Consider the following 12,500-nt stretch of genomic DNA (forward strand, 5'->3'; position numbering starts at 1 on the left):
TGTGTGTGTGTGTGTGTGTGTGTGTGTGTGTGTGTGTGTGTGTGTGTGTGTTCATGTATTTTACTATGGGCAAGTATTCTAGAGAATGACAACGTCAGTAAGGAGGCTAGCTAAGCTACAAAGTTCGATAATTGGATATCGAGATGCATGCAAGGTCCAGATAATCTAGATTTGATATTTGCAAAAACGGATGGAAAAAAAGACGTGATGGGTTGATGGATGAATAGATTGATGTGTTGACAGTAAAAGATGGCATCGCCAGTTATCCCTGTGCCAAAAACTGCTATTTATTTTCACACTGCAAAAGGCTAGTCAACCTTGGAAACCAGAAAAACTCTTGTCATAGTGGTTGCTTTGGCTAGACTTAGACAGTTTTATCGTTATCAACATGTTCAAAAGCCTGACCCAGGAAGAAGAGGTTGGGCCCCCTTGACCCTTTCAATCACAGGAAAGGACAGAGCTATTTTGGAAGTGGGTATTCGACGATTGCCCCCCCCCCCGTGACATGATAGGAAAGTTTTTTCCCGTGGAAAACAACCTTTGGGAAAAACAAGAGTATTAATTAGCAGCTACTGTTTTCGCTGATACTCCAGTTTTGAAAACCTGTGTTTTTGGTTATCTTTTGGGGGAAAATCTCTTAAAATGTGATGTTTAAAATTAAGAACGCATTGATTATATTAATAGTCTTTTTTATATAAACCAGATGTTTTTAGGTTTTATGTGTGTTGGAGTGTTGGAGCTGCTGTTTGAAATAATTTATTTGCTAGATAAAGAATATTTCCCTGGACGCCCACACGTTAATAAGAGACTTCATTTTGAGAATGTTTTCAATACATTAATTATAGTAGCTTCTATTTGGTTTCAAATGACCCCCACCCTGACCCCATCTCTTAGAGAACCTTAAAAATAAGTAACTTTTCCTGAATTGTTTTTCACCGGACATGCCTTCCTCAGCTGAATCCATAACTTTCAATAATTATATGTTATTAATAAGATATGGATCGGTGCCCACCTGTGCGAAATATAAAACAGGACCTCTGGTGGAAATAATAAGCTATCTTCCAATATCCTCGACACGCTGGCTCCGGTTCTACGGTTATTTGTTGTAACGATAGCCGAGCCAAGGTGGAGCGGAACGGTAAAGCTTGTTTTTATTCGTATATTGCCAGGTTTCTGCTTTTCTTCATTTTTTCGTTTTTGTTCTGTTCACGTTTCCTTGCTTAGTATACCATTTGGCCTACGTCGCAAGGAAACCGGGTATCAAACAAAATCCCTATTATCTGCTGCATCATTCACTACTATTTATATAGTGAGCGCAGTCTTAGAAATGGAAGCTTGCACTGATTTTACAGTTTGAAATTCTTAATTTTACGCTAAACATACTATCATTTATGCAGGTTAGAACCACACTTTGCGTGTAACAAAATGTTTCTATCTTCTGTTAGTAAATAAGTTACAGCCCATCTGTGAACTAATTGGCGTGTTATCGAATATTATAATACCTGCCTCTTTCATGCGTTTATTCGTTGAAAAAAAGGTTTTATTCTTCGGAATACAAAAGTGGAATTACTTTTCAAATGAACTCATTGCTTTTACTTTGTATATATACCTTAGTAGGCGGATGTTTTGAAAGTACTAAAAAAACTTGAGCATTAATTTAAAATGACGTGGTCTGTTTTGAGCCAACGCCCTTTATCTAAAATTTCTATTTAAAAATGTTGTAAGAAGCATAGGGATTACTTTTTGCTTGCTAAGATTATAAAACGACGTTTTAAGGATCACTCTCTTCCCTTCCTCTCTGCTGTTTGGTAGACCTTACTTTTCCCACTCGTGCTTGTTTTCGTGCAAACGGCGGGGAGAGAGCGATTCTGGAAGCAAACGAAGTACCTATATTGGGTTTCCATTAGTTCCTAATGCTGCGAAGAGGAAGTTGAGAGGAATCATTAAGGAAGAGTTACCTGGTCGTCGTGACATTATGAAGGGCTGTGCCGGGAAAACCAACCCTTAAATCAAGTTCTCGACACAGTAATCTATGCAAAGTAAATAGTGTTGCACAGCAAGAGAAAAATAATTTGGAATGTTTGTTAAAGTTAAAGTGACTTGCCTCTTTACACCTTTGACCAGGCCAATGATCAGATGGAGATTTTCATGTTCCTTGTTAAGTAGCTAATGATTGTGGCAATGAAGGATAAAACCTATCAGGGCTTCTTAGAAATGTATAGTTCAGAACAGGTGAACGTTGAGAAGTATACCCGATTATCTTAATTTTGAAATCAGTTTCTCTGAGTTACGTAACGTCTAGATTAAAATTGAAAAAGATATGATGATAGGGATTTTAGTGCCTTTCCTCCCCCCCCCCCTCTTTCTGGCTGTGTTATCCCTTTCACCCTCGAGATGATACCTCTGATATTTCCAATTCCCCTTTTCTATTGGTTTATTCCTATCCTATCGAGATCGAATAATAGTACTCATCAATGAAATTATACCACCCATTATACTGTTTTACTTTAAATATTTTTGTTTTTGTTTTCCTACGCAGTATCGCTAACATTACTCATTGTGCACATGCACAGGTGAATTCATTGTAGAAACTGACGTTTTAATGCCACACTACAGCATACTTATGTTTTTCTTACCTTCAGATATGGGCACTGTGTCAGCTGTTCCAGCAAACAAGATCCGGATCACTGGAAAGGTCAGGTTCTGCTGTGTTGTCTAAAGCGACCCAGGAGGGAACTAGCAGCTGATCTTCATTGTCTCCATAATATCCTGGATTATACAGTCTCTGTTGAGACTGTTGCTGGCATGTTAAAGTGTTAGTGTTTACCCTCATACAAGTATATGGACAGATGATGTAACAGCAATTTATTTGATCATGATGCTGTTCTCCTAATGACTCTAGAGTGAATACAGCCCAGCAGAGGAACTTCAATAGAACCCCAGAAGCTGGCGGTAAAACGTTAAGGGAATAAAAGCTATAAAAGATAGTGAAACACTAGAACTGAAGTCATTCTGAAAGTGTATACTAGTAGTGCTTGGTCGTCCACTCTGTAATCAGGACTGAAAAGCTCAAACTGGAAAATGTCATTACATGGCAAGCCAGAAAGTCACCCTCTCTCTGAGTGATGAACAAGGATACTTAGTGATAGAAGCTGGGAGAGACAATGAATTTATTCTTTCTCTGTTCGAATTCCACCACTGCGGCCTAATGGTGGCCTTCACATCACGTGATTGCGTGACTGCCTGAGGAGGCCAGAAGGCAGGCCATGGTCACACTAGCTGTGCTGTTGTCAACAGAACTTTGGCACCAGTTGACTTCAATCTCTACTTGGTAAGTTGAAAACCCACCTTGTGCTCTCCAGCAGCTCCTGTTTTTTTTCTCCAAAATTCGAATTTGTTGGCCATCTATTCGAAACAAGGTCAAATATGTCTTGACCTTTTTGTTTTGAAGGTGGTTTCAATGATTCAAAAATTTTTCGGAGAAAGCTAGGAATACTACCTCGGTTTTCATGGATCATCCTTACTACATAGTAACCGAATCGCCTGAAGTACTAGGTTCAATCATTTGTAAATACCAGTAAACCTATTCTGATAAACGTAGAAATTGTGTAGTCTAGTGAAGTACTTCGCACCTATACCATTTTTCTGTGGCACACTTTTGGGTGGCCTTTGTAATCAGATTACTCTTAAATATATTTTTTGTTAGATTTTATAATGCTCTACGTGTGTGTATGAGTACTATGCTTTTCTTTGAAATCATTGGTAGTTTGAAGGAACTGGTTATTCAATAACTGTTTCTTTGAACTGATTTATGTATGTTCATATTATACTTTTAACAGAAAACGTTTGGAAAAATCAACCATTATCGCCCATGTGTTATGCTGTTGTCACAGGGTTTTGAAATTCTTAAAGTAATACCTGTTTTTCCTCGTTTTGTCATCCCCAGGCACTTCAACTTTGAGAAATGCCAGTCTTTACTCGGTGTACTAAGCAGTACCTACCAGGATATTGAAAGCTGTACGGGATATAAACGTAATTAGTAATCGATACGACCTGTCTTTTGATCAGCCCGACATCACTACAGCTTGAAGCAGCAATGGATACGATCAAGTCTTATTTCCAGAAGATGATGCCACAGAGCCATACCATGAGAAAGGGCAGTGGCAAGTGGAAGCGTGGGCGTAGTCGGGAACGAGAGAGGACAGTAGGGATGATGCCCCACCGGTCCGCTTCAACGTCACACGTTGACTTCGCGCCACACGACTCAGACATGGACGCCATCTCTATGTCTTCCGGCCGCACTTTTTCTCCGTGCCTGGACACGTTTGGTCCGCGGAATCTCCAGTTCCACAGAGCCTCGGAACCCCACTGTGCAGTGACTTCCGGAAGGTCTGGCGGCCTTACTCGCTCTGGTGTTGGAGATTTCACACTAGGTCGCTCCCACATGCAGCCTCTCGGCGCCCCGAACGCCCCAGGCCCTAGTGCTGGGCATCATTATCACAATCAGCTTCAGTTACAGCAGCTGCAGCAGCAGCACCGAGCAGAGGTGACCAGAACCCCGCCGCCGTCCAAACCACCTCGTAAGGATTTGGTGTTTTCCGTACAGTTGGACACAGAGGGTCTAAGTGATATTGGTGTGGAGATTGATTGTGTGCCAACGCCGTCCACCTCGACACCTCCTACTCCGGCCAAGGGTTCACCTAAATGTAAAGTAAGCGGCTTGGAGCAGGAAGGGCGTGAAGTTGAAAGCTCAGACAGCCAAAGCGCCTGCAGTACGCCCAGGTCTGTGCGGACTCATGCAAGCCAAGAAGAGAACGGGGCTGGTAGAGACAGACCATCGAGTGGGAGCAGTTGTGGGGGTCATGGTTTGACATGTAAGGTCGTGTCCTTGACCCAAGGAAGTCGTTGCCACTTAGACGGACGAGTCAAGGTCAATGACGAAATTGTGGATATTAATGGAGAAGCTCTTCACAAAGAGACCAGGGAAGCTGCAAAGTAAGTTTAGTAAATGCTTGTTTATTGAGTTTGTTTTCTTGACTGTTATTTTTCCTGCTTTGAATTTATTATTTCAAAGTCCACCTCATGGTAGTTCTTTTGAAACAACTACAATAACGTTGTTGTCTTTTTTGGCACAGTCCTTATAGAATTAATATGTCTAAGCTGAGGATTACACCTCCCGACTCCCTTTTTTTGTACCTTGAACACTCCTAGAGCATAGTTGCCCGCATCTGGGATTTTTATGAGATCCACATTCAACGCCTTGTGAGGCTTGTATTGGTCTCGTATACAGTTGTCAAGTGGAGCTTGACATTGCAAACATCTCTAGACTGATACTGTTTCACTGACGTGCAGACATTGGTTCCCCACAAAGGGTGTGGGCGTATTTTAAGACAAACTGCTTTCAGCAATAACTTTTTTTTATAGTACCCAGTCGACTCTGTACCCCTTCTTGCCGCTATTTTAAGGATTGAAGGTTCAATTCTTAAAAATTAGATACTCTGCAATGATCTCCCACATTCTGTGTAATCTGTGTATACAACTCGCAGATTTTTTTTACTAACATTGTTGGGGAAGGTACGGAATCAACTTATATATTGGACACCCACTCTTTTCCTTAGAAGTAGAATGAATCCCCGTCCCGTCTTTTTTGTTGCTCCTGCTCTCTAATGATAGACATAAACACGAAGATGTCTCTTCTTTCTTAAAAAAGAAATTTCCTATCAACCTCAGGCGAATTATCTTTTCAGAATGAATCCTTGTTGTTGTTTTTTTTTGCTACTACTTCGCTAAAATCATGTCTCGAGATTATGTCTCACCTGAGTTATCTAGGTAGGGGTTCTCTAGCTCTCGACTCCTCTTCAAGAGCTCATCCCATGTGTGTCTTTGATGTGTGGGAAGCACACTGGTTTATCTTGTGACGAGTGCTCGCTCCCAGGGATGGGTCAGGTTGTGACGAATTCACCTTCAGTGTGGCTGCCTTTACGTTTCTGCTAATTTCTCAAACAAACGTTTGTTTGAGGAAAGAAGTCTTCTACCGCCACCCCACACCGCCGCCCATCTCTCTTCTCCCTTCTCCCCCTACTCTCTACCCCCACACACTCGCACATACACACACACACACACACACACACAAACACACACACACACACACACACACACACAAACACACACACACACACACACACACACACACACATACACAACGCGCGCGAACACACACGCACATACACTCACACATATATATATATATAAATGCAGGCAATCATTCACGCTCTCTCACACAAATTCTGTCGCTCGTTGTCTCTCTCTCTCTCTCTCTCTCTCTCTCTCTCTCTCTCCCTCTTTATATCTATCTATCTCCCTCACACACATACACACACACACTCCCACATACACACCCACACGTGCATACACACACACATTCACGCACGTACACACACACGCACACACACACACACACACAAATACACACAAGCACACACGTGCACACACACACTCACAAGCACGATTGCACGCAGGCTCACACGCATTCACTCATTGTTTCCTACTGGTTTTCTCTCCCCTTCCCCATTATTTTCTCTGTCTGTCAGCCTCCCAGTCGTTATCTTCCTAAATATACTCATTAGCTGTCGAGTACGTCTTTCTTTGATTTTTTTTTTCTTCTGTTGTCTACCTTTCTAATCAACCTGCCGTCATCATTTTCCCTTTTAGAAATTGTTTCGATGTATTTCAATTAATGTGTAAGCAAAGCATCTACTCTCATTTTCTGTACATAATGTCGTCAACAATCTTCCACTCTGTCGTCTTTCCTTTCGTGACGTGGCGATTGCTTTTTACCCTCTTGTTTTACGTATCCGTTTTTCTTAATATCTTAACTCTTAGTATACGGAACCGGACCGCTGTTTCTTTTTTGTACCAGTTTTGTCACCCAAGTGTTTTCCCGATTACAAATTTCCATTAAAATTTTACTCCTATTTAAACTATTCACTTAAGATAGAAACTGCACAGAGTAAGAATGAATGATCCTGTTCCAAGCAATGAACATACAGTTTGATTATAGAATGAGATAATAAAGACTGACTGGGATTTTGAAGATTTTTGTTGTTAGTGGAAACAACCGAGTGATGCCATAAACCAGCTGAACTGGGCGCCTATATGCTAAGATTAATTAATGTTGTTCTCTTCCTTCTCTTGTTTCTTCCCCATTCCCCTAATCAGTGCTTCCCATTGAAGTTTTTATCTCGTTCACGATTGGGTCCGAAATTTAATTGATTTGTTAAAGTTGTTATCAGGAATTCTAGACACCAGCAGGTGTTCACATGGCAGATATGGATAAACCAGGATTTTTCTGTGTTCCATGAAACACTTGTCACCTGAATTAACAAACATTACATTACACTGTCAGCTAGCATCATAAAGGAAATAAATAAAGATAACTGTGTCTCTCTTTCTCTGTCGGTCTCTGACATTGTGTCTGTCAGATTGTCTCTGCTTGTTTCTGTTCTTTTCCTGTCTCTTTCTCTTTCTCTCTCCCTCGTTGTCTGTCTCTCTGTCTGTCTCTCTCTTTCTCTCTCTCTCTCTCTCTCTCTCTCTCTCTCTCTCTGTCTCTCTCTCTATCTCCCTCACTCACTCACACACACACACACACACACACACACACACACACACACACACACACACACACACACACACAGACACACACTCTCTCACTCACTTTTTCTCTGTCTCTGTCTGTCTGTCTGTCTGTCTGTCTGTCTGTCTGTCTGTCTGTCTGTCTGTCTGTCTGTCTGTCTGTCTGTCTGTCTGTCTGTCTCTCTCTCACTTTCTCTCTCGTACAGATACAATTAATGCACACGAACATCAAACATGAATTGCAACAAGAACATGGGGAAAAGATTGAATGATGGCAGTGCTATAAAACGAATACAAGCAAACAAATACGCCTATGAACAGGAAGAAGTATTAGTGCTGACACATCTTTCTTCAGAACTCAAGACTAGTTTTTCACACCCTTTTCTTTGACACAATTATCAGATCCTTTTTTACGCTGAGTACCAAACTAGATCTAAATAACGGAAGTCAAACTTGAAATTGACCCAGTTTGCTTATTATAATTTTTTTTTGTACAGCTGTTTACTTTACGTAGTAAAATGTTTTTGACACTTCTCTTGATAGATGCGAACAAAATGCCAATTTTGTTCTTAGAGTTGACCCCTCTTGTGACAGTGTTAAGTTTGTTTAAGAGGAGGAACCTCCGAATTTAACATCCTTCTCCGATATGCTATAGAAACAAAAGGGAGTAAGTTTACCTAATTTAACCATTCATGTTATCTCATTTTTTCAGCAAATCGGCACCAAGGTTTTACTTTTTATTCTGTGGACTATGTTGGATCTGAAAATTAAAAAAAAAACCCTCATTTGTAACAAAAAGGTAAATGTTAGATCATGCTATGACCCAACGGGTCAGACTTTGTATACTCATGGTTTCTCTGCCTCTTACAACAACGTTGTCGATCCGTTTTAATGATAGATAAGTCAAACAGAAATACAAGTTTAATAAATCAATAAGTAATTAACTAAAAAGGTAAATAATTTATAAACAAATGAAGGAATTTTCTTGATTGACAGACATACGTACTGACAGACAGACACACAGACAGACACACACACAGACATACGGAATTCATCTATCATTTAATAATTTTATAGTCTTATTAACTTGAAAACAAGGATGTTGTGAGAGAGCCAATTCGTAGGCGTTAAGCCCAGCACTTCTCTTTAGGTTTTTTAGTTCCATGCGATGCCCTCTGTCACATCTCACTATCTATCCTCACTTTGTTTCCCTGCTGCCATCGTCTAGAAACGCAGCTTTCCCGTTTGCTTGAAGAAATTGTTTTGTGTTCTGTCTCAGAACGGCTTTCTTTCACTCCGGAAAAAAATGAGAAACTGGACCAACTGTCTTGACGTTGGGCGTCCTATAAAAATTGTATTATTCATCTAGTTAAAAAGTTTAGCTTGAATCTATCAAATAATGCCCCCCAAAAAATCCGCAGTTTTCTGGAAACTCTACATCAAACGATTTTTACATCAAAAAAATGGTTCAACTCAAAGACGATAGAGTGGAACAAATTAGATTGAAAAGCTGTACTACACTCTATGTGTCTGTGTGTGTGGCTTACTTTAGATTTGCTCTGATCGTCAAATGGTTGAAGTTTGTTTTCCAACACCATCTGGCTGAGCTATAATACATCCATCACTGACTAGGTTCCTACAAGTTCTTGCAGAGTGATTCCCGCCATCATGCTCCGAGAGCACAGTACACACGTAGGGCATTAAAAAGGATAAGAGAATTCAATGCACTTATATCTTATTATGAACTCTGAAAGTGACAGTTTTATTCAGGTGAATCACAAAGTTACAGTTTAGACAATTAACGCACGGTAACCAGATACTGAGACCAAGGAAACCAGCAGCTGCAAGAGGCTGCAAATCAATGTCTTGGCTCTTGGATTTCTTGTTTTCATTGTCAGGAAACTGGAGCTTGATTTTTTTTCTCTCGCCCTTTTTTAACCTGTGTTCCAGCAGGCGCGTCAAAATATTTTATCTGCGTACAGTGGAGTGTTGTGAGAAAAGATAGATAACTTTTTCATGTCGGAGGTAACATTCAGAGAATTTCCCCCACGAAACCGAGTGACCTCGGTGTAATGTCACAGTATGTAGAAGGGGCAGACCTTCCTGTTTTCCCGCTCCAAACAAAGAACGTCCATGTTGTGTAGGGATAAAGACAGGCACGCCTTACGGCTGTTTGTTTTCTCTTACTCCTGTTTTTCTTCCCACTGTTGATTTTTCTTCTTTTTCTTTGTTGATATCTCCGAAGCCGCTTTCTAGCTGATCAACTCGGCGTTCGGTGAACTGACTGAGAAGATTCCCCGTGTTCACCTGCGGCGAAAGGCTTATTACGCCCGTCTCAAAGGCTGATACATTTACCTTTCTGTTTCTTTCGGTTGTTGTTGTGGGTTTTTTAAACTAGCAGTGAGTTGTATAAAGCGGACTCAACCCCAGGTTTAGGAACTCGGCCATCCTGAGACGCCGAAAAAATACGAATGACAAATACAGACTCAAAAAGTAAAAAGTGAAGCCTAAACGATTTGGGAAAAGGTTCCCTTGTACATGACATATTGGGCCGAGGGCTCTATCTCCCTTTACATGTGAAAGGGTGCCGACTTCAGCGCAGGGAGGTGTACGATCAGACTGTATCTGATTCTGCTGTACCTCGGTGCCAGTTTTCTCTCCTCTGTGTTCGTGCATGTTGAACTTTCTGTAACATACGTTCTGATCGTGGTTTTACCCCCCTGCAGGTCAGGTGACCTTTAAGCTTTTTATTTCCTGCGAGTGAAGAATCTCAGGATGGTTCATGTATTCCCTGACAACGTAGTTCCAGAGATTGACGAAAGTCCGTTGATTCAGCACCTGAAGTAGCAAAATTTTGTAAATAGAGCTACGCAAGCAAAATTTTTTTTCTCCTCTTACTGTACCATCCGCTCATTATTTTTGTTCGTGTTTTCTTTACAAAACCCTGTCACAGATGAGTGCAAATGTTTAGGTCTCCCGTATGTTTTAGTGAAATAGTCCTCAATATGGTATATTTTGTGTGCTATATTTATAACTCAAAAAAAGCTGTCAAAATGTTATATATATGTCATATAAGAATACATAATATATCTAGTTGTAACTCATTTCAAACAAGTGAAACACTTCGGCACATGAATTAAAGTCGTAAGTTGATTCGATAACATAATTTAATGGAAGATATATTTGAACACCACTGTGCTAAAGAAAGATCTTATGGTGTAAACACTACTTATGAGAAGAGGGTTTTTTTTGGGGTGAGCTCTTCTGTTTCTTCTGTATTTTTAGGAGGCGGTATAGCTCTAAGGGCGCTCTGGTGTGGTCTGATTCAACTGTTTCTGTTCCGATTTACTGTTGTCCAAATCGTTTCCCTATGCATTGTCATTGTGTCCATGCTTGGTCGCTGTATATTTCAACTAAACTCTTCTTTTTGTCAAGGAAATTAAAAAAGGGTAAACTTCCCCTTTGTTATTGTTAGAACATTTGAAAACAGAAGGAAATACCAGGTCAACACTCTTGAGGCATTTCTTCTTTGCAATGACTTTGTACTACTCATCATTTTTCATAAGAATCCGTCTGACTGGCATGATCACATGAACGAAAGCAGCTTCTTGCCTTGACGTAGACCTCTGCTGTTTATCTGTCAAACAATGAATGTTTATTCTATATTTACAAAACATGGATGTCAGCTGAATTAACAGTGGATGCGACTTCCCGTTCAGTGCTCTCTCTCTCTCTCTCTCTCTCTCTCTCTCTCTCTCTCTCTCTCTCTCTCTCTCTCTTTCTCCTCCCCCCCCCTCTCTCTCTCTCTCTCTCCCTCTCTCTCTCTCGCTCTCACCCTTTGTCTCCAATCCTGTCTTTCTCTCTATTTCCTCTTTTTCCTCATCTTATTTATCTCACTCTCTCACCTTTTCTCTCACCACTTTCTCTCTCTCTCTCTCTCTCTCTCTCTCTCTCTCTCTCTCTCTTCTCTCTCTCTCTCTCTCTCTCTCTTTCTCTCTCTCTCCCTCTCTCTCTCTCTTTCTCTCTTTCTCTACGCCTCCTCTCATTGTTTTTGTCTCTCCTATTCTTCTCATACACACTCGAAAACATACAGGTGGGTAAAACAGACACAAACACACAAAACACACAAAACACACACACACACACACACACACACACACACACACGCGCGCGCACACACACACATACTCTCTCTCACACACACACACACACACACACACACACACACACACTCACAAACACACACACACATACACACACAATACACTTTACGGCCCTTCACATGCGCATTGACGTTGTAAAACGTCTGACATGTTCACGTGATTATTAATCTTTTCACTCCTTTTCTCCTTTCCCTTTTCTTTCTTCTCTGTCGTCTACCTTTTTTCTCTCTGCGCGTCAATAAATAGAACAAGCAACTAAATACAAGTAGGCGCGTAACTGCTTGTCAAAGTAAAATATATTATTCACCTCTTTGTCTTTTGGGGATCTGCATGAGTAGTCGACTGCCTTAGAATGGAATAAATCGTGTTTATAGCGTGCTCTCATGTCTTGAGGCTTTTTTGTGATTTCGCGTAACTGAGCTTGGCCGACTTTGTGTTTGACACACTATCTTGACTTTGAATGATGATTTTGGTCTTCTCCCAACTTTGTTTGGGATACCAAAATCCCCAAAACGCAGGTAGTCTTGCCCTCTTGAATACGCGTCTTCATCGTTTCAGTGAAGACCTTACTTGTAATATAGACTGAGATGCCATAAGATAAAAACGTTAGTGTTCCTTCTGGACCACAATGTAAAAAAGGGAAAGTAAGATAAGAATGCTTTGTTGCATGTAACCTTGACTGCGCCACTCCTTCATCCTGTGAGA

The 12,500-nt window shown here is 40.8% G+C and overlaps 1 protein-coding gene across 1 annotated transcript in view; it reads left to right on the forward strand.

Annotated features, from left to right (window-relative positions):
- Nucleotides 1-2,642: 2,642 nt before the first annotated feature.
- The window catches only part of LOC101855086, a gene marked incomplete at its 5' end in the record, with an annotated part of 83,739 nt that continues 73,881 nt past the window's right edge, over nt 2,643-12,500 (forward strand). Inside the window, 2 exon segments of the mRNA XM_005093594.3 lie at nt 2,643-3,331; nt 3,947-4,995. Coding sequence (XP_005093651.2) covers nt 4,097-4,995 — 899 coding nt within the window.

The sequence above is a fragment of the Aplysia californica genome, unplaced genomic scaffold (assembly GCF_000002075.1).
Source record: "Aplysia californica isolate F4 #8 unplaced genomic scaffold, AplCal3.0 scaffold00066, whole genome shotgun sequence".
Taxonomy (NCBI): domain Eukaryota; kingdom Metazoa; phylum Mollusca; class Gastropoda; order Aplysiida; family Aplysiidae; genus Aplysia; species Aplysia californica.